The sequence below is a fragment of the Nyctibius grandis genome, chromosome 3 (assembly GCF_013368605.1).
Source record: "Nyctibius grandis isolate bNycGra1 chromosome 3, bNycGra1.pri, whole genome shotgun sequence".
Taxonomy (NCBI): Eukaryota; Metazoa; Chordata; class Aves; order Nyctibiiformes; family Nyctibiidae; genus Nyctibius; species Nyctibius grandis.
Genome location: NC_090660.1, coordinates 100497787 through 100525164, shown reverse-complemented (window position 1 = coordinate 100525164; position 27378 = coordinate 100497787). Strand labels below are relative to the sequence as shown.

The window sequence follows — 27378 nt, the reverse complement described above, 5'->3', positions numbered from 1 at the left end:
CAGAAGAAATTGAGACAAGTTGCTGCAGACCTGGGAATTTGAGAGGTGTCGCTTCAACTGGAGATTCACTGACCTCTTGGTTTTGTCCCTGTCCTGAAGCACATCACCTGGCAGTAGTGTTCTTGCAGCTGGTTTAGGGCTGTAGTGTCAAAAGAGACACTGAACCCATCCAACTTATAAAAATCTCCTGCCCAAATTCCTATGGCATGAAGCTACAGCCTTAGTTGAGCTTTTCCATGATGTTGCATAATAAGTTGTGCTTTTATTTCTACTTCTTAAAAATAAAAAAGCTTCATTTCCTTGCTCTTGGGAACTGGCAATCTTGTGAAATTTTCATGAGGAATAACTACCTGATAGGACCCACACAACTGAATTAATTTAAATTATTAATGTGGGTATATGTTCTGTAACAGTGCCTGCAATGTAACCGTGCTTTTAAATGGGTACAAAGTGTAAGTCAAAGGTGGCAGGAAATCTTTCTGAAGTTCGACGTGAAATACCATCAGCAGTTGACACAATTATTAAGACTACTGCTCTTATGGTTGTCGTTCATTATGGACATCCCTTTAGAAGCAGAGTGTAACAAGCTCTGCAGCATTTTACATATTGACAATACTGAGCTGACAAAGACCAAAAGAACTGTGGAAATAGGAGAGCGAAAGGAATTGGTATTGATCACCTCTTGGAGGAGAGGCTCAGGAATAAGGAAGAAAAATGTATTTTGGTAACCCTTCAAGCGTACTGCAAGTTTGTGCAGATCTGGTGTAGGGTCAGGCCTATATCATTCTTGGTTAAAAGAAGGGGTTTGCTGTAACGAATTGAGATTTGAGGAAGTGGGATTTGCATATTCTTAACTGCAGTGAGGTTTGAAATGATGATTCAAGAAGCAGGAATATGTTTTACCTTTCAAGGTCCATTGCCCTTTCCAGCTTATTGATAATGTCTTTTTTCTTCTGCGGGTTAATGCACTATTCTGTCTTCTAGAAGTCATTCAGAAAGCATCTCTAAAATGTAACTTGGTACCCTTTCCATTCTAATGCTTTATTGGAATTTTCTTTATGTGGTTATAATTCACTTCTCCAAGCCCTGGGAGCCCTCCTGTGCATCTCGGGTGCAGATTCTTGTAGTTCCCCCTTTCTTCTAGCGATGCTGGGTTCGCTGTCTTATTCTGCTCCTGTTTTGAAACCACATCCTGCTGAAGGAGCAATCTCCTGGGTTAGTGACACAGGGCCTTTCCCCTTCCTTCTTTCAGATCTCTCCTTACTATGTGTTCTTTGAGTCATGCAAACACACGACTCAAATAGTCTTCCTGCCGCAAGATTACAGTTTGGAAAATATGTGCACTCGGATCATATGAAAATGCCGCCATAATTTGATTCTTGCTTCTCAACTCTGCATTCCAAATACATTCTGGTGGCCCTTTTAAGCCAGGGCAGCAAGCGTGTGTACACAGCCTTGAATTTGCATTGTAGCTATTTTATAATCCGCATGAATGCCATCTCCTTTGACTTTCCTATATGTGACTTCCCTGTATCATTCTTGAATTTTTAAGAGAATCTTTTTTTTAAGGATTTTGCGCCTTGCAGAGCACCAGCCACATAATTCGTGGTTAGCAAGTACAAATTAACATTTATTGTTTTTATTTCATTTTTCCAGTCCATTTCACCACATAATCGTTCATTGTGTAATTATATCTGCTAGCTTTGCAGTTAGGACAAAGTTTGCTAACTGAAGTTTAGAAGAGGTCATTTTCTGTGAACAGTGTTACTGTTTCTTTTGGCTACTTTCTTTGCTTGGAACTGTACAAGGTACAATATTTTTGACATTTTAAACTATAAACACTACGATGCACAAACATGATCTTTAAAAAACAGGGAGGTGATAACCTTGTTCATTTTGAGAAGGAATCAGGATTTGTATCGGTTTTGAAAGTAGACACCAAGAAATACTGAGTGAACCATAAAGGACTTTGAGAGTTACTAACATAGTAAAGAAGGCTGAAAGATGCTCATTAAAGCAGCTATGGTTATGTCTGTAAAAGGAAGGGTATAATTAGATGTCCAGCGAGGTCAGGTGGCACTGTCATTGAATAGCTTTGAAAGTCATTGGTTTTCTTCTCAGAAACTGGTTTGCAACAGAGTTTACTGTGTCTTTAGACTTGGTGGTTTTAGTTTTCATTTCACCACTGGCAGAGGGAGGGCAGTGACAAAACTGGAATTCAAGTGGTCCACGTTGGTAGAGTTCATCCTTCCACGGTCCTGCAGGATCTCCTCGCTCTAGGGTCCTGAGCAAGAGAGAGCTTCTGTCTATCTCATTCATATTAGATCTTGGAAGTAATTTAAATTACTTTCTTAAGGTCAATATTTGATTATTTTACACTGAGATCACCATTAGACTGCATTGCATCTTCAGAAAAAAAAGCACAGTCCTTTGCCGTTTTTAAAGGGGATCTGTGCAGTAATGATCCCCTTTTTACTTTTATAAGTATTTTACTTATAAGATATTTTACTTTTCCGAATTTCTACTAGTTAGTGTGAGCACTTTATTTTCCCTTTGCAAATGGAGGAGAAGCGAGATGGTAGCCTCTGTGGGAATACTCTTTGTTGTCGCTCTTGTTAAATTTTTAAAGTATTTTGAAGAATGCTGCTCTTGTTGTTTTGTTAATTTCCTTACATCTCTTTAGTTATTCTCTGTGGTTGTAAAAGCAAATCTGTATTTGGGTTTTCTATATTTAATAAACAAGGCTGCTGCGCAGAAGGTGAATCTGTGCATGAAACTTTCATTGAGAGCTTGGTATGAAAGCAGAGTCTTCAGAGCATGTGTAGCAAGTTCTCTGCCGTCTGAGGGACAACACATTGCAGTATTTCTTTTCCCTCTTCAGACTCCTCTGCATAGGCAGAACCACATCTTGTGGAATAAACGTTGAACTTGCATGGTTGCTTCTCAGGACAGCTGACCAGTCAGGCTTCTTCCTCTGGCATCTCCATTGGTGGAGTAGTAATTTCCAATTCCTTTCATTTAGAGGAAGGAAAGCAATGGTATTTAATCTTCAGAGATCGGCAGAAACAGAATTCCTTAGTTTATGCTACTTTAAAGCTTTTGCTTCAAACTGCTCTTGAGAGTCTGTAAAAGCTCCAAAGATAAAAATACTACCTACATTTCAGGTATTGACCAGCATCCCTCCATAGAACCACAAGAGAAATGATGTACTCTCTCCTTAGTTAGCTTCTGTATTCTTTCAGAAAGAGCTTTGTGGATGCTGATGAATAACTTGCTTTTTCTTGAAGGAATAAAGAAAATCATGATGCCTTGATTTCATACTGACACCAGCAAATATAATTGAACGGTTTTGTCTGGGGCATTGGTTCAAGACAGTCTTGAAAGAATGAGTGTCTATTGCTTAATCACCAGGAATGCTCAATAGTTTTGTCACAATTGTTTTTCTTTTTGGAGGCTGTAAATGTTTTTGCTGTCTTGCCACACTAGATATAGAATAGATGCCTTGATGAATTACCCAATGGAGATTCTGCTGCAGAAACTGATGCTTGCTAAATCAAAATCAAAATCAAAGCCTTTTTTTTTTTGTCTCCTTTGGTCATGACAGTAAAGCTGCTGGGTTTTAAATATGTCTACTTAGAAGTCTGGGATAAGCACACATTGATGCATGCAATTGCTAGGTTTTGGAGGGCTTTTTGCCGCAAAATAATATGATGATGCAGATGTTCTGATGCTGTTCTTTAAAACTGTTGATTGCGGATCTGATGGTGAAAGATGATCAGCAGCTAGCATATATCATCATCTTCTGATCCAAACAGGTTCCTTTGGGAGTCAGCTGTACTGTTTCAGTATGTTGTAATTAAATTCAGTGCTGTTTAGGTGTCAGAAATTACTTTATAATGCAGGATAATGGACTTAAATAGACTTAGTTGCACAATGCAAATCACAATCTAGCAAATTACCCTTAAAGGCTATATATTAAGAAACAAGCCCCCCAATATTCAGTAGGAAGAGGAAAAAGGAAAAAAATTGGTCTTCTTTCTGACTCAGTTGCTAAGACATCCTTGCATTAGAGTCTATCTGGACTTAATAGATGCTAGGATGATGCCTGTTATTTTTGAATAACAGTCGTGAAGTGCTTTGTTTGAAAGAAACACATAATTATTTTTTATTTTAGTTAGGATTGGATTGGTCAGGGGAAATCCTTGTCAACCAGACCTTTAATACTTGGAAAAATCCTTCTTATACATGGAACAGATAACTTGCATAACTAGCTCTTATGAGGTTTTGAGCAGTATTGCAGAATTAGACTGTGTTTATGAGAAGGCTAATGTTGTTAGAAAAATATAATGGATATATATGTATAGTCAGAGCTGTTTGCAAATCAGCAGGTGGTTTCTAAAATATCAGAAATTAGCAAACTGTTTACTGATGTGATTTCTTTCTGAAAAACAAACCTGTTTAAAAACACTTGAACACTGAAACCTCAAATGAGAAAAGCTGATTTGCTTTTCTTTAGCCATCTCAGGTATTTCTTACTTGTGGTTTGAATTCGCAGACTCTTCATTTTCACTCTTGAGGACCTCATTTTATCTTTTGAAGGGCCCAGTAGGAGGAAAAAAAAGAAAGTAATTTTCTTGCAAACTATATATTTCAATAGGAGACATATTTCCATGAATAGATAAGAAAAAATTAGATGATACGAGAAAATATGGTTTAGTTTTGTATGCATATGCACATACTTTCATACAGAATACTAGATTACATTTCTCTTTAGTCATATGAAACCTTCTTGGGACTGAATTAATTAATGATGCAAAGCAATATTAAAGCACTACACTTACAGAATCATACATACAAGTCCAAGCAATTCTTCAATCATAAAAGTCAAAGAATGTGACATCTCTAATAAAAAAAATAAATGGCTCTTGAATTGTGTACGTCTTCTCTGAAAAGGTTTCCAGTGTGGTGAAAAATGGAATTCAGTTCAAAGATCTTTAATCAGGTTTCATCTGTTTTATTTGGTTACACAGAAAATCTTACCCTTCGCCGCTGCTCCCCAATTCTTCATTTGCCCAATAGTACTGAGGGGGAAATTTGGTGCTGCGCTACTTATACATATTTAAAAACGATTGTGGCTAGCTTTAAACCCGAAGTCTTTCTTCATCTATGATTTATCTCCATGATGTTATCTTTTGTACTCGGTACCCTTCAGTAAGCACAGCCTGACACGTCCTGTGGCCTTTACCTTCTGCGATAAAAAAGATTGAAAAGATGCTTGGCACCACCTGGTGAAGATGAGGCCACCCTGGAGAACTGTGCTTCAGGAGCAGGTGACTGATGCTGAGAAATGTGCCAGTCTAGGGACACTGCTGAAGGGCTGTAGTAGGGAAGGGGGAGGGGAAGGGAAGAAAAAAAAGAGCAGGAACATTAATACATCTTCCTGAGGTTTGATGGGACATATACTGCCTACTGTTCCATCTGGTGCTTATGATAGCATGGCATATTAGCATGCTGCAAGTTCATAATGTATTCAGGGCGAGAAGACACCACTTGCATACCAATTGAGGCGTCCTCTTTCTCAGAGCTGCCTTTGAATTTCAATGATGTTTATGCCTCCTAAGCCATGACTGAATCGAGCATTTCCGCTCGTGGAGGGGTAACAGCAGTAAGGTACTCTGGCTCATGTGGGTTTTATTTTCCCTCTCTTTTTATTTTTATCCCCCCCTTTTTTTTTTTCCCCCCAGTTCTTTTCTTCCTGCTCTCTCCTTCCAATTTATTTTGTTTGGGAAGCTTAAAGGCAGGTTGAGGTTTCAGACTAACTAATTACATACCTTCTGTTAATATTACATTAACTTTTTTAAAGGATCTGGTGCATTGTCTCTTTGCTTATCTCAAAAAGCTTAAATGTATTTTTTATGACAGTTGGATGAAATTACTCTAAAAGCAGTGTCATGAAGCATTTAAAAAATAGCACATTGCAATTCTGCTTTATATTCAGATTTCCTGTATTGATGAATTAAAGAACAAACAATACCCTGAATTCCACATTTCATGGTAAATTATTTGGGCCCTGCCTTTTCAAAGACTTGATTTTAACTTCAAGTGTGCTACCATAATAGGATAAGTATCTGAAGTTGAGCAGGTATGTAAGTCTTTGTAGGAGTGAGGTCTTTTTATCGATCCCTTGCAGGAAATGTACTGATATGTTCGTTTTTATTTCTCCCTACCCTGTCCTCTTTGAAACTCCACTGAGATTGACACTTGACTGGAGACAATCTCAAAACTGTACCGTAGAAACTCTTGACTGCACATTTTGCTTCTGAACTTGTCAAAGATTGTGATCCTTTTATGGCGCAGTGCTGTGATTCGCTCTGCAGCCCTCCTTCCAGTAGGTTTTGAAAGTGTGAAGTTTACATACAGGGTAGGGTATTTGATGTGGGATTTTCAAGCATCTGGAGTAATACATGAGTACTAGTCACATTTGCCTTTGTTGGTGACTGTGCTTCTCAACTGCTTCACGTGTTTTGAAAGTCCTACCCTGAAAAAGGGGACTAAGCTTGCTGCTTGAAGAGGGAAGAATATTAGAACAGCAATAAATCTCTAGTACAGACTTGCTTAATGAATGCATTTGCTATCTAGTCCTCTACCTGCACAGCTGGACTCTTGCTCCTGCCCAGAACCGAGCTGTGGTTGAGGCTTTACCTTAATCTTTAATGCACATTTAATGCTAATATAACTCTGAATAAAAATGTACTAGTATAGCACTTTGTACTCCTTCACTCTAATTTGGTATTAATCCACTTGATTACTAGAAAAGATCTTGCTATAGTTCTGATCCTTTCTTTCAAATACATGCAGGCATGACTTTTATAAATACATATTTTCAGACAATCATTTAGCCACTCTTGCATAGATAAGAACTGAAAAATGCATTAGTCATCTTGACAAAGAATAAATTGACTTCTTTTGGTTCAATATCTGAATCTCTGTTGTCTGATGGCTTAAGAACATTCCTGGTTTATTGATAGTGCATTTAGACCTAGATATTAATGTCTTGGCTTAAATGCTAATTATTTTTTTTTCTTAATACATTCAGGAAGGCTAATGTTACTGAATAGGAATGTGGAGGAGTAGTGTGGGGTAATCAAGCAAGTTTAGTCAGCACTTACAAGATTCTTGAAATGTTTCTTGATGTCCTACAGAACTGTTAACATCTGCACGGCTTGTGAGAAAGAGACACATTTATACAGCTGTATGCTAGCTACAATGCAAAGAAAAGGGGGGGATCAGTGTTAAGAATGAAGCAGCTGGCTTTCCGTACAGAGATTTATCATTTTACTCTTTTTACAAACTGACAGTAGACTCTACTTGGACTTTTTGCATCAGCTTCTTCGAGATGGCAGGTTGAAGGCTTGGGAGTTTAGCTAACAATAAATATAATCCAACAAAATTCACACAGTTTAAAAGAAAACAAAGCTTTGGGATAAGTAATCACAAGTGAAGTTCAACGTTTCAAGGAGCAATTCCAGTATGACGTAATAAGATGCAGAGCATGTGTTCAAAGTCTACTTCTGAGGTAGTTAAAAAAAAAAAAGAAAGAAAGACTGTTTTAAACAATAGGAAAAGAAACAGAAGTGGGGGAGTAATAAATGAGAAGGCTGCTGGCTCCCTGCAGAATCAAGGAGGTCATGCAGTTTCTTGTCCTCATTCTTGTCAGGGTTTGGGGTTGCTGGAGGAAACGAAGGTATGTGAAGAGACTCCTGAGATCCCAGGCCTAACTGAACGGTGTGTACGTACCTCGGTGTGTTTGTTTCACCTCTTCTCTCTTTTTAGGCTAGAAGAGAAAACGAGGGAAGAGCAATCAGTATCAGAATCCCATTTTTTGTTTCACTCCTTCCTGTAAAAAATCACATACATGTTTCCAGAAACAGGTTTTTTTGATCCAAGTTTGGGTCTTTCCACCCCCCCCATTTCTTTCTTAGCCATTGAGATGGATTTAGACGCGAGCTAGGTCAATATCGTAGGTATTTGTAAGTTGCCACAATCTTTGTTCGTTTCAATTAAGATCAAAGATTTTTATAGCTTTGTTTTCTCATTCATCTATTTGATATGAGTGAAAGCTGGTATTTCTTTTGTTTCCTCTGGTTAATGTAGCTTGGTATGCTTGCTCTTACCTTTTTTCTCTGCACGTTTTAAGTTAACTGATTATGGTTTTGCTCAGTTAACTTCTTTACAACATGTCCAAGCCATTCACAGTGGGAGTGCCAGGATCTGTTTCTGTGTCTCCTACTGTTTCTTAACAACCTCAGCAACTGAGGAAGCTGCACATCTATGCTCCTGCTCTTTATTACTGTCCTTAAATGGTGGTTCTGAATAATTTTCTAATACAAAACCTATTGCATGTTCACTTATAACAGAAGTACAGCTACCCATTAAGAAACAAGGGCAATTAGGACCATTGTGATGAAGAGCATCCTCTTGTTGCAAGAACTCTTTAAAAGAGTTGGTTGAGGTATCTTCGCTCACACATTTCTGCTGTCCGTACTGTTGATCTATAGCAGATGTCCACTCTGATAACCTACTATACTTTTTATCCCTTCTATCTAACAGACTTTTTGCTGTTAACACTCATCGTCATTTAATGACAGCATGTGGCATTGTAAGAGCTCTAACATATAATTACTGTGTCCTCTTCTTTCCATTCTCCTGACACCAGAGCACAGGCAAAACGAAATCTTTTAACATTTCAGTTGTGAAAATGACTGCATTTGATTCATCAGTGTTCACCACCTCATACCTTCTGCAGCAGTGGGTTTAGTTTCTGAAAGTTTATTTCCACTTAGTCTTGTGGAAACACATTTTATCTTAATTTTGTGCAGATTGTTGGCATTGAACAGAATTATGTGCAAAACTGAGTAGCTCTGTAAGTCAGAGCTCATAATCACCTTTGGAAATGACCTGTTAAGTTTCTAATAGGCCATTTGTATGCACAGTTACTGAAGCTACTTGCTCTGTTGCAATAATTATGAAAAAGATAATGGATAGGAACACATTTGGGGACAATTATTCTTGTTAACTGTTTAGCATTTCATCCAGGTGCTCCTATTTTCCCTTTGTTGAAATTTTCCTTTCATAATTCCATCATTTGCCTTGGATATTTGTTGCAGTTCAGCAGTTCTTCGTTTCTTCATATCCCAAGCAGTTTAAAGCCTGCCAGACAACTGTGTGTTGTCTGATGTGTTTTACATCTTCTATTCAAAGTGAAGACCATAAAGAAAGATGTCCTTACAGGAGATCCCAGTGCAGTCACCATCTCTCTATGCTTTTGAATTGTCTCTGCCATTGGGATTTAGCTTGCTTTATATGTATGTGGTGCCAGAATGATGTTTATAAAGATCTATGTGAGCTGCCCTAGTATTTTTTTTCTTCTATTTCTGCCCTGCTTGCCATTTGATCTCTTTGACTTATTATAGGTATGAGGAAAATGTCGGGTTTTGTTTGGTTCTCTGTGTTTTGGTGCAAAAAAGAAATGGTGATAAATTTTGGTGGAGTGTTTTCAAATTCACATATCGTTGCATGGCTATAGTTGTGTGAGCATGATCTGGGTTCCTATGACTGGATATAGTGTGCTATTTTAGGCATGCCGCTATCTGATGCGCTGCCTGCTGCAATTTTGCTTTTTGAGTATTTCGTATAGAAAGCCATCTCCAAAATGGGATGGGGGGTGGGGGTAAGTGTAAGTTAAGGGAGGAGGGGAAACATCAGACTTATTTGGCTGGGGTAGATAGGTGATGAGAGGAGGCACTGAAACTGGTCTTCTGTTGCAGGCAGTACTGCCCAGTTATTCTTTTGAGGAAGAAATGTTTATAGCCAAAATTTAAAGAGAAATACTTAACATTAATTTTGGTGCTGTGGAATCGGAATAGTACATTCTGATGTATACATACACAGTGTCATAAGCTTTCCTTCCTATAGCGCATGGCTGAGGTTGACTTTTGCTACTGGAAAGAACTTTCCTTAAAGTGTCTCCCTTTGGCTTTCTGAGTACCTTGCCGTGCATGTATTTTGAATTTTGCCAATGGAGAGGGAGTTTTTCCCGGTGCGGATGCACGATACCGGCTCCCTCTCGTGGTCAGCAGCCACCGGCAAACATTTCCAGCGGCTCTTCGCCAAGACGTGCTCCCAGCTGGGCCGTGTTTCTTGCCGCATCCTGTTTTATCCACACTCCGGTCCCGTCTGCAAATGCTGGAGATGCATCCTGGGGCTGTTGCCACCCCATGGCAAGAGGCTGCACTGCAGCCCTCCCTACCATCCTCTGCCCCACCACAGTTTCTTTCCTCCTGTTGAATGTTAGAATCAGAGAATCATAGAATGGTTTGGGTTGGAAGGGACCTTAAAGATCCTCTAGTTCCAACCCTCCTGCCACAGGCAGGGACACCTTTCCACTAGTCCAGGTTGCTCAAAGCCCCATCCAATCTGGCCTTAAAAACTGCCAGTGAGGGGGCGTCCACAACTTCTCTGGGCAACCTGTTCCAGTGTCTCACCACCCTCCCAGGAAAGAATTTCTTCTAATTTATCTAATCTAAATCTACCCTCTTTCAGTTTAAAACCATTCCCCCTCATCCTGTCACTACTTGCCCTTGTAAAAAGTCCCTCTCCCACTTTCCTGTAGGCCCCCTTCAGGTACTGGGAGGCTGCTATAAGGTCTCCAAGGAGCCTTCTCTTCTCCAGGCTGAACAGCCCCAACTCTCTCAGCCTGTCTTCGTAGGGGAGGTGCTCCAGCCCTCTGACCACCTTCGTGGCCCTCCTCTGGACCCTCTCCAACAGCTCCATGTCCTTCTTATTTTGGGGGCCCCAGAGCTGGACACAGTACTCCAGGTAGGGTCTCACGAGAGCAGAGAGTAGAGGGGCAGAATCACCTCCCTTGACCTGCTGGCCACGTTGCTTTTGATGCAGCCCAGGATACGGTTGGCCTTCTGGGCTGCAAGCGCACATTGCCGGCTCATGTTGAGCTTCTCATCAGCTACCATGTTCTTCCCTTTCTCATAAAAATGTCTCCTCTTCTGGTTAATCCACTTCTGAGCGAAACAAAGTGTATATATCCAAGTAGATGCAAAGCTAAATGTAGGACGTTTCCATAGCATGGCGAGAGTTAAATCTGCTTTTCATAAGGGTACCATGTATGAGAAAACTTACCATATTACCAAGGGTTAAGTGCATCCACGTTGAACATTCAGAGTTCAAATGCATCAGACTTCTTTACTTTGTCAATATTTCTCTTGCACTTGTAGCATTGAGTGGTTTCTCTGTGGTGTCTTGACTTCTCACCCTGCCATTTCCCCTCCATTTAACACTCCCTTCAGTGTAATTGAAGACTAAAGCAGAATGTTTGAAAAAACCCCACAGTATTTTATATACAAAATCAAGAAAGTAAAACTTGATTAAATATGTGTATAAGTGCACGCACGCACACACAAGCACACGCCCACACGTATGCACATATATGGAAGCAAACCATGGAAGCTGTACTGATCCACATAGGTCAATATTAAATTGTTGTGTTGGTGGCTTGATGAAAATGAGTTTCTATAAATCTAAAAACCTTTGTTTTTATGTATCTGTTAGGGAAAAAAGGAATACATATAATTTGAATCTGCTGGGCATGAAATGAAGCGTGTTTTGTACAACTGTCAAGCATGGCAATGCTATGGTACCTGAAATTGTTTTAATATTTTGCTTATATTTTTTGTCGTTTTTGTAATTGCTGATTTTTTTCAATTCAGGCTTCAGCTGTATGATTTTTTTTTTGCGATCTGATACTTAAAATTCAAAACAAAGGGAAAATACTTTTAAAGAAGGAAATCTTAAGTTTTATTGTGCAAGACACAGACTGCTGTGATGCTTTAAGGTCTGGAAACGTTGCGTGTAATTGTACGCTCCGTGAGTGGTCTCATTAGTTTACCTACAGCTGTTTTCAGTATCTACACTTAAGCAAGTATTTCTGAGTCTTTATGGGTCTGGGAACTGCAAGGCTAACCCAGCACCTCTCTTCTTGGGTGAGCTAACCTAGTTTCTGTGCCAATGTGAATTTGTATGGATTCGCTGACTTCAGAAGGGGGTTTAATCTGGTTTTACATTTGTTAGTCTGGTTTTACATGACTGACATACACAAGTTTTTTCCTTTCCCTCTTCATTTACATGCTTATATTGATTAATATTAGCATTTAAGTATGCATGTGTTATTTTAGGCCAGACAATTGATTTGAAACATGTTTTTGGTTTTGCTAATGGTAACATTTGTTTTGCTTGGGAGCTTATTTGTCAGTAAGTAATATTACCTCATCTAAGACAGTATTTGAGGTGGAGTATCTTAATTTCGTGTGAAGTTAGAGACTCTTTCCCCCCCTCACACCTCCCCACTGCTGCTTTCAGGTGCGATCCAGTGCCCAAAATAAAAGATGGTGTGACGTGCAGCATTGAGGAGGAGCTGACTTGTAACTAATAATAAGTATTTTCTCACACTCTGTCTAGACAGTCAGTTGTGTAAACACAAGATGTCTTTAATGGCATCATCTGATGATGTGATATGATAGTCTTGTAAAGTGTGTATTTCCACAAATGCTGAAGTACTGATCAGGGTAATAAATTGCAGTACTTGGGATTATACACTGACAGTCTTCAAGATAGGGGAAAAGCCTGTAGTTTCACTTTTCTGTCTCTGGTAGTGGCAGTAAGTAACAGTGACAGCACCTGAGTGAGGGTTCCTGGGGGAAATATGTTTCATAGAATTGTTTGGGTTGGAAGGGACCTTAAAAATCATCTCTGGTTCCAACCCCTCTGCCACAAGCAGGGACACCTTTCCACTAGACCAGGTTGCTCAAAGCCCCATCCAGCCTAGCCTTGAACACTACCAGAGAGGGGACATCCACAACTTCTGTGGACAACCTGTTCCAGTGTCTCACCACCCTCCCAGGAAAGAATTTCTTCTAATTTATCTAATCTCAATTTACCCTCTTTCAGTTTAAAACCATTCCCCCTCATCCTGTCACTGCATGCCCTTGTAAAAAGTCCCTCTCCCATTTTCCTGTAGGCCCCCTTCAGGTACTGGAAGGCTGCTATAAGGTCTCCAAGGAGCCTTCTCTTCTCCAGGCTGAACAGCCCCAACTATCTCAGCCTGTCTTCGTAGGAGAGGTGCTCCAGCCCTCTGATCATCTTCGTGGCCCTCCTCTGAACTCGCTCCAACAGCTCCATGTCCTTCTTCTGTTGGGGGCCCCAGAGCTGAACGCAGTACTCCAGGTGGGGTCTCACGAGAGCAGAGAGTAAAGGGCCAGAATCACCTCCCTCGACCTGCTGGCCACACTTCTTTTGATGCAGCCCAGGATATGGTTGGCCTTCTGGGCTGCAAGCGTACATTGCCGGCTCATGTTGAGCTTCTCATCAACCATCACCCCCAAGTCTTTCTCCTCAGGGCTGCTCTCAATCCATTCTCTGGCCAGCCTGTATTTGTGCTTGGGATTGCCCCGACCCACGTGCAGGACCTTGCACTTGGCCTTGTTGAACTTCATGTGGTTCTCTTCCAGCGGTCAACCCCACCACACAGCTTGGTGTCATCAGCAAACTTGCTGAGGGTGCATTCAATCCCACTGTCCATGTCGCCGACAAAGACGTTAAACAGGACTGGTCCCAATACTGCCCCCTGAGGAATGCCACTTGTCACTGGTGTCCACTTGGACATCAAGCTGTTGACTGCAACTCCATGAGTGCAACCATCCAACTAATTCCTTACCCACTGAGTGGTACATCAGTCAAGTCCATGTCTTTCCAATTTAGAGACAAAGATGTCGTGTGGGACAGTGTCAAATGCTTTGCAGAAATTAGAGGCTCTAACTGTTCTTTTCACTGATTATATGAGGAGTCTAGTCTGCTCATTTCACTGTCTGTGTTAGATGGGAGAAATTAGCAGCCTTCCTCGGACTGGAGTGGTACTTGCTATTGGGAGGGAGTTTGGCTGCCCATGCTTTCTGTCTTACAGGTAAGGTCTTGCTCCCCAGGCCTGCACATTTGACCCAACTGAACAAACGTTTCATCATTTGAAATATTGCTGGGAGGAACTGGGATCTTGGATAGGTAAAACTGTGCAATCTGATAGAGTGGGGATTTGGGAGCTTGATCCATGAGGTCAGGAGCAGTCTGGCTCAGACTGGCCAACACCACTCCACACCTTAGAGGATCTTGATTTGTCTGTGACAAATTCCACAGTTTAAAAACAAGCAAAGCCAGATGTATATCCGTTACCTTCTGGATTACCCTATGTCATCTTTTCAGATGTATAACCATGGAAGATATCACCTCCTACACTCATGTTTGATTCTTTTTGAGCCTAAATGACTTCTGGCATGTTTTATAAATATAAGCGATGCGTTTTAAAAGTACAGGCATAATAACTTTTTTGCTCCAGGGTAGTTTAATACCTAAAGTTGCCCTTAATCTAAATAAGTTGTTTTAGATTATTTTATCTAGGCTATATTGGAGACTTCAGTTCTAGTTAAATCTGATGGAATACTGGTATCGGTTCTCTCTTAGGACTTTTCTAAAATGAGTACAGCTATGCTTTACACATTGTGTAAGCGCATTAGAAATAAAGGAATTCATATTTATTTTACTTAAGACTTTTAGCTGTGTGTAGCAAACTATTTACTGTTAATTTAGGACCATACAAACTTTGGATTTAAACCATAAATATGCTTCTGGAGAGGAAGTTTGGAAATTCTAATTGGCGTTGGGAGAGAAAATGTTCTTACTTCTGGTGGGAAGGATGTGTGCTATGTGTGGTTGAGTACATACGAGCATACAAACAATACTAATTCGATGCTGATGGCACTTGAGTTTCTTAGATATCAGTCTAACTTCATCTGTAGTTTGTCAAATAACAGGCAATCCTGACAAGGGTAGGTCTTCCAGAGAGCATGGTACAAAAAGGAAACAAATTACTGGTTGGGGAGCCTCGGGAAGCCACATCTGAAAACACCCCAGCGGTTTCTTCTAGAAGTACAGGAGAAGTGGAGATAGTGATTGCTAATGTGGAGGGGCTTTCACCTCTGTAGCTTGTAGGGGAGGCCAGGGAGTGGGTTTGGTCAGCTGTTGCTCTGAGTGTTCTTCAGTTCCTCATGATGGAGGTAGTGGGCACCTCTTCTTCACTTGGGCCTCAATGTTCAGTGAGACGGTTTTGGAAAAGTAGTAATAGTTCCTGTGACATGAAAGAAAACCACTGAAAATACATGGTTTGGTAACTTGTCAACAAAATGAAATAGAAAAGATGCAGGAAACAATGTAAACAGGAAAATAGTATTTTGGTAATGACTGTGGGACTATTTGCTTATTAACTGCGTTAGTTATGCATACATAGAGGCATTTTCATGATGCTTGGTGGGATATTTAGAGTAAATCCACACTGTCTTTGCCTTCATTATGGGCCAACTGGTATGTATTCAGCTGTGACAAGGGAACTTGTAGACTTTATTTTCTGGGGGCTTATGGAAACTTAGGGCAGCTGCCACAATTTGGCCCTAATTTTTCTTGTCTGTTATTGCTAAAGTATTTCATAAACTATTATGGTGGTGGTAGATCTAGATTTAGAATGTATTTTTCTTCCCTGCATTGGTTTGTATGTTCAAGTGATTTTACATAAAATTTGCAAAGCCGGGAAGGAGAAAAGAGGCATTTAAAGAAAGAAGGTGGAATTCTGACAGGAGTCAGTTTTTAATTATTAAATAACTGAACTGAATTTATGATAGTTTTGAAACTGTCAAAACATGTCAGATTGTTAAATGAGAGGAAAAAGATTATTTTACAAATTTTTGTCCCTCTTTTTAAATGAAATTATATGGTAAGACAAGTTTCTTTCTTTCAAGAGAAAATAATATGTCCAAGCAAAGCCAAGCCATAACATTTTTGTCTCAACTCTGAGAATGAGCTCATGCATTGCTTATTTTATAATATGTGTAACTATCTGGCCTTCAGTTGCGAAGCAGTGAGCATGGGACACACTTTTTTTGCAGTCAGCACCCCTCACTGTAGAGAACTGAAACAGAAGGGAGTGCTTCTGCATTTTCGGCTCATTGTCATGGTGGTAGGACCAGTCCAGGTACCATTATGGATGAAGAACATGATGCGAAGCAATGTCTGCTGTTCACCTAGATTATGTCATCCACAAGCTCTTCCTGCCATAACTGGGAGACAGTAGCACAAAAATCCCTTTCAGGTTTTGGGAGACAGAGTGGAGATTGCATTATTCTCATGGCTTTTTTAAGCACATCTGAAGAAAGCTCTGATAACTTAGCCTGAAATAACTTCAGTGAACTCCCAGGATGCAGAATTTCTTCTAGCTCCTGCATACTAAATGAGAAGAAATGGGTAAACTGAGTGTGCTTCCATTTATTCTGAAGAATAGCTGGTGATGTGAAACATTCAACTATCTGAGCAGAGGAGAACCAAGATAAGACTGTAGCAAAGTTGTGATATTGCTCTTGCAAAAGGGTCATCTTCGGTATGTGAGCTTCATACCCAGGCTGCTAAAAAGGCAACGAAACATTATGTCGTCTTGAAAACTTTGCTGTGCACATCCGTCACTCGCCCCACGCACATTCTCATTCCTGGTGGATAAAGCTTGCAGGGGTAATGTTTTGTGACAAAATACAGAGTCTGAGCTGCTTTCTGATACTGCCCTTCTGCAAATCACCTAGAGAGTGAAAGTTCTTCACTGGGGAACTGGGTGATGTTTTCTTTCTAGGCCAATAATGTGACTACATCTGGTGCTGACAGATAGTTATCTCTATATTATGCCTTCAGTTGTTTATAGTACAAAAACATCTGTTGTGTTTAGGTCCTTGTTTGTTCATTAAGAAAAAGTCAAAAGGGCCAAGAGATGAATGGAATGAAGACTGGACCAGTCTCAAACAACCCAGGCACACTTGGCTGGGAGAGGGTCTGCAGCAGTGTTGTCCAAATGTCGTGTTTTACGGCTGCGTCGTAGGACTTCCAGTTTTTCCCAGGTGTGCAGTGCACGGGGTGGGTAGGCTTTACCATATACGTAAGGCTTATACAGTGCATTCTTGAACAAGTCCTTTTCAGGAAAGGCAGATACCTTGTAATATTGTCCTGCTCTGCATAGTGGCAGATCTGAGAGTCAGGAGTTGTGGGTCTCCATGAACACTGCCTTGTAATGGTGCTGCGTGGCCTGGATAAATCTGAAGGAGGGAAGGTTCTTTCCTGAACGCAGTGTGATAGCATTATGGATGAAAGAGCTATGTAATTCGTCCTCTTCGGTGGACTTGTGGATTTCTGTCTCCCGGTTCGTCACTACTGTTGACTCACAACCTCCTGCATATTCCATGCTATCCCTCTCAAATTTAGTCCAATGCCATCTAGGTAACCATCATCAGTATTACATCCCACAGTTTTAGGTCTCAATTCATATAATTTGGATGGCAGGGCCGGGTTCTAATCCCGTGTGTCATATGTGGGGTTTGTACTTTCTGTGAGTTTAAAGGAAACAAAACAATGGGCTCTTTTAATTTGGCAGTTTTAATTTTTATTTTTAATGTGTTGGCACAGAAGTAGTAAGTACTGTACAATCAATATAGAGCGTCTTTTAAGAATCTTTCATGCCTGAATATACATCTGGAACTGTTTGCGCTAACTAAAAGTAAAATAAATGCCACAGCATATTATACCATACTTTTTTTAATTTAAAAAAGGAAATTGGAAACACACCACTCCTAGAAATGCTTGACATTGAATTGACTATTGAAATGGTATCAGTAAAGTATTTATATATTCCATATTTTGTTCCATACATCAGCTTTCCTTGATGCGTTAGACTTGGAAGGGTGCCACGTGAGCTGAAGTGTTGCCATATATGAAAGACCGCCTTGTTTTAAAAAAGGACTAAATCATTTAGGATACAGGAAGTAAAGTAAAACAGTTTGAATACGTGCACATCTCTTTTTGTCACTGCTCCTGCATGTTTTACTTTGTCTCTTCCCTGTTTGTCTTCGGAAGCTGGCTGTGCTGATGGTAAATATCAGTGTTCACCTAATAGCTAAATATAGTGATGGCAGTAACTCGTACCATAAAAACTGAATGAATGACAAGAACAGTACAGTTTCATGAACCAAGAAATCCACAGAAGAAATGTCATAATTTAAAGTTGGTTTTACAACATTCTTTAATTTAAAACGGAGCAAAATACTTCTGTGGTAAAATCACAGTTCTTCACTCTGTGCTGTAAAAGAGATTCAAGAATGTATGTTTCAAAATGTTTGGGTTGTTGTTTTGTTTTTTTTTTTTAAAATAAAAAATATAATACAAAGCAAATGCAATAGATCTCTGCATACTTGAAACATATTTTCTGAATTTATTCTAAGTCTCTCACTGCATCAGAGGGTTGTGTGTATGGATTAGGACTAGACCATTATTTCACCATCTATCTCCATCCTGAACTGATTGCAGTGAACACTGCAGAATGAATTGCAGATGTCTCCTTTTCCCTCCGGTGTGGAGGACCTCTGTTTTTCAGCCCCATTTGATCCGAACTGGGCTAAGGAGTGCAAGTCTGTCACTGTTTAGAGGGATTTGGTGGAAGAAATCTTTGCACCTGAAAGAAGTTACTCTCTCTGTATACACAGCCTGCACTCTGAAATGTGTGATGCTGTGGGATACTGCCTGTATGAAACTTTCTGGTGTGTCCCTGCTAATTCAAGATTATTGTTTGAAATGTCATTCTAAAGTGGAAAAAAAAAATCAAAACTAGCCTTGCAAATGGGGAGTTTGGTTTGACACGAAAGCATAAAAATGTTTTCAAATTCAAGGCATTAAGCAATTTTAAGACACAGTTTTCCTTAAAGTTTTTCCAAATTTCAGGCAAAGTTCAATGTGTGTGCTCCTGTATTATAAAACCAGAGCAAACGTACATGAAATCTTACACAGGCACGATTTCACGTGTAAAAAAATACAGTTTTTCCTCTTGAGGGATTCTTTTTTCCCCTCCCAAACCCTCATCACCTCTGAATGTGCGGATGGCAGAATATCCACAGAGTGTTTGTATGAAAAATGTATGTACATAGAAGCCCTCATGGAATAACAAGGTTTAGGGGAAACTTGGCTTGTGAATACGATTTAAATGCCGTTTTGCCTTTAGCTTTCATATTTTCAGGCTATTTTTCAGCAATTAAAATATTGTGTGTTTGTTTGCTTTTAAAGTAAAAAAAGAAAAGATCTGTAGAAGCTGGAGTTCTAGGATAAATAATGCTTTTATCAGCATCAGCTCTTTGTGCTCCGTCACCACTCCATCTCCTGAGAGATCCTCCTCTTAAAAACAGAGCTGCTGAGGTTCTCTGGGGTTGTGGGTGGTGGGACAGCGGTGGGTGCAGAGCTGCGGTGGGTGGGGGCTCCCAGCCCCACAGGTCCCTCGGAGGTTAGGGAACCAGCTGAAGAGGCAAGGAACAGGTAAACAGCAGCAGTGAGAGCAGAACGGCTCCTTCAGGAGTTTTGCTATTAAAGAGGGTGGAGAGGTGGGATGTGAAGGCTGCAATGGAGCAGGCTGTTCTCCCCGGGTGGTGTGTTGGTGGTGGTGTCTTCCAAGCACGTGGAAGAGCTTTACATGTTGCATTGTACTTCTTCAAAAGCCCTTTTTTTCTGCCCCCCCCCCCCCCCAAGGAGAGTCTCTGCTCTGACAAGATAATCTTGTACCTTGGTTAGAAGTGTTTTGAGGTATGCTTGAAAGGAGCCTTATATCTCCTTACAGAAGGCAGGGCTAGGGAACTTACCACCAGAGATAAATCTGTCTGTCCGCGATCGTGCAGTAGCAGAGTGGGGTTTAGGGCTTTGCAAGGGGAGAGAGAGGTTAAGCAAAGGTAAGTGGCCTGTAGAGGTTTGGGTTTTTTTACCCCTAAGAGGTCCAAAGAAAGGTAATTAGGAAAATCAAGCCTAGTGTCATTAGATTTATATGAGAAGTACAGGAGTCTGTGGATAATTTCAGCAATCTGAAAACCAGGTTGCAGGCACCGTTCGAGGGAGTAGAAACCAGTTGGATCACGGTGGGATGACAATCTGAAATTGGAGGGCAAAACCAACACCCTGTTTCCCACTACTGTGTTCAATTTAAGTAACAAAACGTTGCCAGCTTTTTGGGAAAGCCTCCCCCCTCCAATCTGAGCACGTTTCTGAGCAAACCTGAAGTTTGAAACGCGGCAAAGGAGGGGGGGGCAGGAGCTGTGCGGTTGGTTATGGGCTTGGGATCACTTTTAGTTATCAACAGCTGAATTGGAGGATACAGGCTGTGCCTGCTTGCTGCGAGCAGCAGACTGTTAGAGGAGTTCGGTTTCTCTCACTCCTTCTTCCACCCACCTCCATCTCCTCTGTGCCTGTGTCTGCGCTCCCACATGCTTCAAATCTGTGTACCTGGACTGCCTTCCTTAACAGTTCAATGTGAGTGTTAGCAGAATGAAAACCAGATGGACCAGCAGTTCCCACTGTTATCTCCCCACCAGCTCTGGCAAGCCTCCCTTTCTCTCTCCTTACTTGGCATGGCAGAAATATTTGCCTTTATTTAGGAGGGCTTGTGCTGACTGCTGTGCCTCTTTTCCTCTGTTGCAACATGAGCTGAAAGCTATTTATTCCCTTGTTGCTGAGGTTGGTTGAGGTGAGTGCAAGACGAATTCAGCTATTAAGGAAGCAATTAACATTTCAAGATGAGTTTTCATAGTTCTTTATGTTAAATGAATGGCTTGTTGAAGATATAGATTTAACTGTTTTAGTATAGCGATATGGAAAGAAAATTTGTATAGAATATGTTTAAAAACTTGCTTTTGTTTTCCAGCATGTAATAATTTACTGTTGATTGATTTGCAAATCAAACCTCACCTGTCTGTGTAGCAGCCTTAATGTTTAAGCTAATAATTTTGGATACTGTTGTCTACACAGCTGAGGCTTACTAACCCTAGATCAACACTACAGATCCTATAATACTGTATCTGTATTGCCCTCATCCTATTCTGGGGTGTTTCACTGCTTATCTTCCCCAAACTTGTCTCTCTGTGTGAAATTACTCCCTTTCCCTGAGAACTGAAGCATCATCTGTAGGCACGTCTATAAAGGGGAAAGATGGCTTCTATAACTGCAGTACCTTACACACTGCATCTCTGGGACATACTTCCTCAGTTTCAGGCAGCTAAAGATTGGTTATCTATTATGCGTTGTTAATTTTTGTGGGTTTTTTGGTTTGGTTGTTTCTGATGATTAAGTGTTTTGAGGCTCTTTTAAACATACACTTCCTTTGTTAAATGTGTGCATTGCATTTAATTTCTCTTAGTGTCTCTCAGGGCAAATTTTAGATATGATTTTTTGGTGTTGTTAGTAAGAAAAGCATGTTGCAAAGTGAAGTGACAGAGTTTATAGAACGTGACGGACTTTGCTATTGTCTTGCATTAAAACCACAGACTTACATGCTTACCCATTAGCAACAGTACTTACTTGCTTTGCAAAATAGTTTAATGAAGCTCAGGAAGACTTGTGTTAGGACAGTGTATAAAATAAATAACTCTGGCCCCCCAAAGAAGGGATGAAAGAATTTAACTTATGCGCATTAAAAGCTAAACTTGATCTTACTCATCTTTGCTCAAGATGGCTCACTAAACTCCTGGCATGAGTAAGGAAGCCTTAATTTTGCTTTCAGCTGGGAAATGTCATGTTTTGCCCATTCTTAATAAATGAAACATAAGTGTTTGTGTGTTTTTTTTTTTTAAATGTTAACATAGAGGTGTCCAAAAAGAGACTGGAAAAATAAGATGCTTGTATAGGTTCTATAAAGTTTTCTGCCTGTTTTTGCCTTGTTTTGTTTTCATGGGGAGGTTTGTTTCTACTTATCTTGAAGGTTTTGAACATTAAAGTTGTTCTTAACGTGCGAAGGTGCAAATTTAGATTCTTTTTTTTTTTTTTTTTTTAAAAAAAAAGGTATGCGTGTGATGATTGACTTACCATTTTGGCATGTTGTGTTCATTTTTCTGGTGAATGTAAGAATATCCAAGGACAGAGTGGTAAAGTGATCCAGGAGGTGTGCGGTATTTAACTTAAGTATCTCTCCATGATTACAAAGAGAAGCGATGGAGAGGACAGCAGGTGCTACAAAAGAGAGACGTGAAGAGAGCTGGCTTCAACCAATATCCCACCCAGTATCTCACCTGTACTAAAGAGCTTCAGGCTTTAGTTCTGAAAGAGCTGTCATAAGGGGATTTATTCCCTTCCTGTCTCTTCAGCTGTTTTCCCCTCCTGGCTAACGTGAGAGCCTTGAAAGGGCGGTGGCGTTATTGCAGCTCCAGGAGTGCTCAGGAGGTAGCATATGCACATGCTAGAAATAAAAACAAAAGATAATGCAGCACCGCTACAAATGAGGTCTTACCATCTGTGTTACACCTTCTTAAGTAAGGTTTAGATGATGTAATTTGGGAAGAGCACACTGGAGTAGATAATCAGGTGTAATCTTTTGTTGCAGATGCTGAAATGGCTCATTTCTTGTACTAGCTTTTAAGTTTTTGTCGGAGGGGGTGTGCTTGGGGAAATAAACCGGTGTGTTCCTGTGGTGTGTGTTGCAGATCGCACTGAGAAGCATTCCACAATGCCAGACTCACCTGTGGATGTGAAGACACAATCCAGGCTGACGCCTCCAACCATGCCACCTCCTCCCACTACCCAAGGAGCTCCAAGAACCAGTTCATTCACGCCCACAACGTGTAATTAGACTTATTTTCTTCCTTTTCTTCCATATTCTTTCTATTCTGTAGTCAAGAAACCAAAATATGTGAAGGGAAACCTGCATGACATGGCGCGAGCAGCATTTGGTTGTACTGTGATAAAGTAGTTAAGCAAAACTAAGACCACAACAGATTAATGCACCTTTAAGATATTAAGTCATTCAGCTCAGAGTTGTGGTGTTGTTTCATTGACAGCTGGGCTGAGGTGTCAAAGAGCGGCGAGCCCTGGTTTCCCATGTACTTATTGCTCAGATCAGTCCTTCTGTGAAAAGTGCAGAAAACTTTCTTCTCCTCTTCTGTGCCATTCTGTTGTTTTGTTTAAAAGATCCTGTTCCCTTTTGTATAGGAACTTTGGTAGTAATTATCCAGGGTTATTTTGTTTATGTTTTTGAAGTGGGGGTAATTCATAAAGAAAATACTTATATTCATCCCACTTATGACTGAATGAAGAATTCTAATTTAAGTGCTATATAATGTCTAGTTAATATTGATATAAAACCAAAAATAAAGGCCTTTTATTGTTTTATCTTGAGATATCTAGTCTGTGACCACTTCCACTTCTCTAAATCACTTGGGGCTTCATCTCTGTCTCAGTTTATTGATGTAAACACACAAGAAACTGTACTAGTTTTGATGGAATTGCTCTGCATTTGTATCAGTGTAACTGAGATTTGAATCTGGCATGTTGTCTGGACTATGCTTTTCACAGCCATGAAATGATCCATGTTTCTCTTACCAAGATTTAGCTGCAAATTTTTTGGTCTCTTTTATACTGCCTTGTAATAGTATAAACATGAGAATGTGTTTACATTTCACATTTTAAATAAAACATTTTTAGAACAGTAGAATACATATGCCTAAACAGAATGAAGGCAGCATCTTCTATTTGTCTTGCCTATGTCTGTTTAGTCCCTTTCTGTCTGTTAAATGCCTTATTTCAAATTCACCTCTATGCCGAAGGACAGCTGGAGGCCTTTGTACCACTTATCCCAGGGAACCTTGTTACAACGATTTACACTGAACTTAAACAGTGAGGAGGGTTTGTGCCAGCTCTTAGAATAAACTCAAATTTAACCCAGTGACCCTGATTCTGCAAAGATTTGTCTATTTTGCTTAACTCCAGCACCTGAATTATCCTGTCCAGTCTAAAGTTAAGTTACTTCTAGGTTTTTGCAGGATGGGGCTCTGAGAGATTAAGCTTTACAGCGTGATGCACTTTGCACAGTTCAGAATGATCTTTGGCAATAATAAAAGGAATAGGGCTGTGTTCTTTAATCACTCATAAGATTTCTGGATATTTGCTTATTTGATTGGGTACAACACTTTGGAAGATGTGTGAACCATAGCTGGATTTTTTGGGCTGTTCATATGAAGACTAAAAGTCTAAAAAAGTCTAATTTTAAATGCCTTTTACCCTGTCAGATTTTGGAGTTTGGCCTTAGCAGTTCCAGCTTGTATAGTAAACAGTCACTTCTTTTTGAGTGTCTGTTATGTTTATTATTACTACAGGGGGAATCCCCGTAGGTCAGGAAGAGTGTACTTGTTTTCTGGTCAAGAGTATGCTTCTTTCCTTGTTTTAGACTATTAAAAACTCTTAACGTATATTAGTTTGAAATTTAAAATGCTAAATTCTGTTATTAGTAATAACATGGCTTTGTTTTGTAAATGATGTAGATCTTTGCCAGATGGCAAATTCAGACATTATAAAGAGAGAAATAAAATCATTAGTATGGGGTGAGCTATTGAAAAAAAAAATGTTTTAGAGAAGCTGCATTTGGGGAGTATTTCTTTTTTTTTTTTTTTTTTTTTTTTTGTTGTGAGAGAAATTTTACCTGCCTTTCTCCTACTCATATCTATTCTAGGTAATGAACTCTGCTCTTCCGTGCTTTCTTGATCATAGCCTCAGGACCCTCTGTCTAGAGCAGCCCCTTACCACTGGCTGAGTTGTTGGGTGGTGCCAGGCTAGAGCAGGACATGTTCTTATTCTTCCCAGTCCTCATTTACTGAGTTCATGGTATGATGACTTCTGGCTATGCAAGCTCCTTGCAGTCACGGTGTATTTGTTTACTCAGATATCTCACTCGATTGCAGCGCTCAGAGAGCGTGGCTTGGAGCTGCACGTGGAGCTGAACTTGCTGAGGCCAGCTTCTTTCTATTTCTGCTTTTGCCACTTCTTGTTCTCCCTACCCCATACAGCTAGAATAGGCAACCAAAGACTAGGATAAAATAAAGATAAAATAAAATAAAGATGACTACTCGTGAAAGTGGCAAAGAGAAAGGGATGTTTGGCTTCAGAAGGGCTGGTCATTAAGAAACACTGAAAGTTCTTTAAGTTGCTAGATCGCCATAGTTATGCTTTTAAAAAGGAAGCAATTTAGACTGATACTCCTATGCATTTTTGATTGTAGACAAGTTCCTGATTTTTGATGTTTTTTGGGATGGATTCTGAGTGACTTCCCAAAAAGAAATTGGCAAATTTCTCCAGGGCAATGGCTAGTTGGCGCCGGCTGCTGCTAAGCAGAGTCGTGTGCTGTGTGCCCACACCTGCCAGTGCACTGGTACATTCGTATTTCTGGGGAGACATCCTTTTTCTTGTCATTCGCTGTCATTTTGGCGAGTCAGTCTCAAACAACCTCAACAGAGTGTGTTTGACTGTTGCTGTTCCAAGTAACCTGGGTGGAAAAGGATGTCCTCAGTTTGATTCTCTGCTCTCTTCTGGAGTGTGGATCAGAATCAAATTGAAATCGCTGCCAAAAGCTGTCTGTTGTTGTCTTCAGTATGTCTGCATGAATCTCGTTGCCATAAATTTTGAACACGTAGTACTTTAGATAGTTATTCTCACAGCAACCTTGCAACGGGAGCAGAATGCTTTCCTACCCTTTTTAGAGAGTGCTATGGGCACATGAAAGCTGAGTGATTTGGTTGTGGTCTCTGAGAAGTCTTCCAAAGTCTAGCTTCACGCCCTAGCTGCAAGGCTTCAGGCCACAGTGAGCATGGCACTGTTTGTACCTGCACGTCTAACTTCGTGTGCTCCATATGTTAACAGCTAGGAAATCTGTATCAGAAAAAATAACCTTCTCATTGGGTGGTGTAAGGTTAAAACGTGAAAGTCCTGTTTTATAAACACAGCTGTCAATTGTGTGTACAAAACACGAGTAAAAATATTCAGAGATAAACTGAGGCTTCGTGAAATATGTCTGCACATTTTTTTCTACGCCAAAGAGCAATTTTTTTTGTTTTCAGTCACACAGGCACTCATGCTCTTTCTCTGTTTCCCCCTCTCTCTTTTTAAAATCCTCTGACAAAACACTGGTATGCAAATGATGCTTTTTCACGTCCAGGAGCACTTTTGGGGGGGGCTGTGTGAGAGGCAGCTGCTGTTACTTCCAATCCACACACCGTTCAGTACCAGCTACTGGGAAATAGATATAAACTGCAGAGTGTCGCTCTGTCAAAAGGCTAATTATCGTTGATTGTGCATCTTAATTAATTTTGAGGTCAAGCACAGAAAACATAAGCTGACAGATTCCCCCTGCTCCCCGGCCTTCTTTTTTCTCTCTCTCTCCTCTATTTTATCCTCCCTTCTCTCTTTTTTTCTTTCAGTAACCAATGGCACTAGCCATTCACCAACAGCGTTAAATGGAGCTCCATCTCCTCCTAATGGCTTTAGCAATGGGCCATCCTCTTCCTCTTCCTCTTCTCTGGCTAACCAGCAGTTACCGCCAGCTTGTGGAGCTAGGCAACTCAGCAAACTGAAGAGATTTCTTACAACTTTACAGCAGTTTGGCAATGACATTTCACCAGAGATTGGGGAGAGAGTGCGTACCCTTGTTCTAGGACTTGTGGTAAGCAAAAAACCAATGATATCATAACTGTGATCTTTTTCTCTCCTTTTCCCTCTTTTATGCTTGACATGTTTATTATATAAGAGAGTGGGTCACATACACTTCATATATAATACTTTAAGGACACCAAACATGCAAGAATGAAGTGCTGGTTCTTGCTGCTGGAGCTAACATAGGTAACTTGAGTAGCTGTCCATGAGTGGCAGCTATTCTCAACCAGATACACACTTGACTCTTTCTGCCAGTATAGTATTATGCTGTAATGCTGTGAAAGGGTTTTCGTTCTATACTGGCAGCACCCCTAATGTAGACGTACCTTGAGTTATGTAATGTATTGGATTTCCTAGTTTAGTTGGCTGAGGAAAGGAGAGTGCCCTACATATATAATTGCAGAATACTGATTAAAAGGATGAGCTGAATATGTGTTTGGACTGCAGTCACACAGTGGAAAACCTTTTCTCAGTATTCACTGAACCCAACAATGAGGGACCCAACAGTGCATTGCTGCTGCTTGAGATACTTTATTTATAAGGTTATCTTTATGTAATTATATGGCTGAATGAGAACTTCAGCTTTTTCTTACCTACATCTGTCAAGTTGGGCCGCTATTTTACAGGCAAACTGTTGTGAATCTGGCCCAGGATTCTTTTTATTCCAAGTAAAGTCCTCTCTCCACCAGACATTGTTGTCTCTCATGTATCTCCTTCAGCAATAATTAGATGTAG

The 27378-nt window shown here is 40.3% G+C and overlaps 1 protein-coding gene across 3 annotated transcripts in view; it reads left to right on the top strand.

Annotated features, from left to right (window-relative positions):
- RUNX1T1 (RUNX1 partner transcriptional co-repressor 1) overlaps positions 1 to 27378 on the top strand; it is a 119340-nt gene that overhangs the window by 42127 nt on the left and 49835 nt on the right. For all 3 annotated transcript variants that reach the window (XM_068396040.1, XM_068396039.1, XM_068396041.1), the window contains 2 exons: positions 22650 to 22787; positions 26412 to 26653. In XM_068396040.1, the coding sequence (XP_068252141.1) occupies positions 22650 to 22787; positions 26412 to 26653 (380 nt within the window). The remainder of the gene's footprint in view (positions 1 to 22649; positions 22788 to 26411; positions 26654 to 27378) is intronic.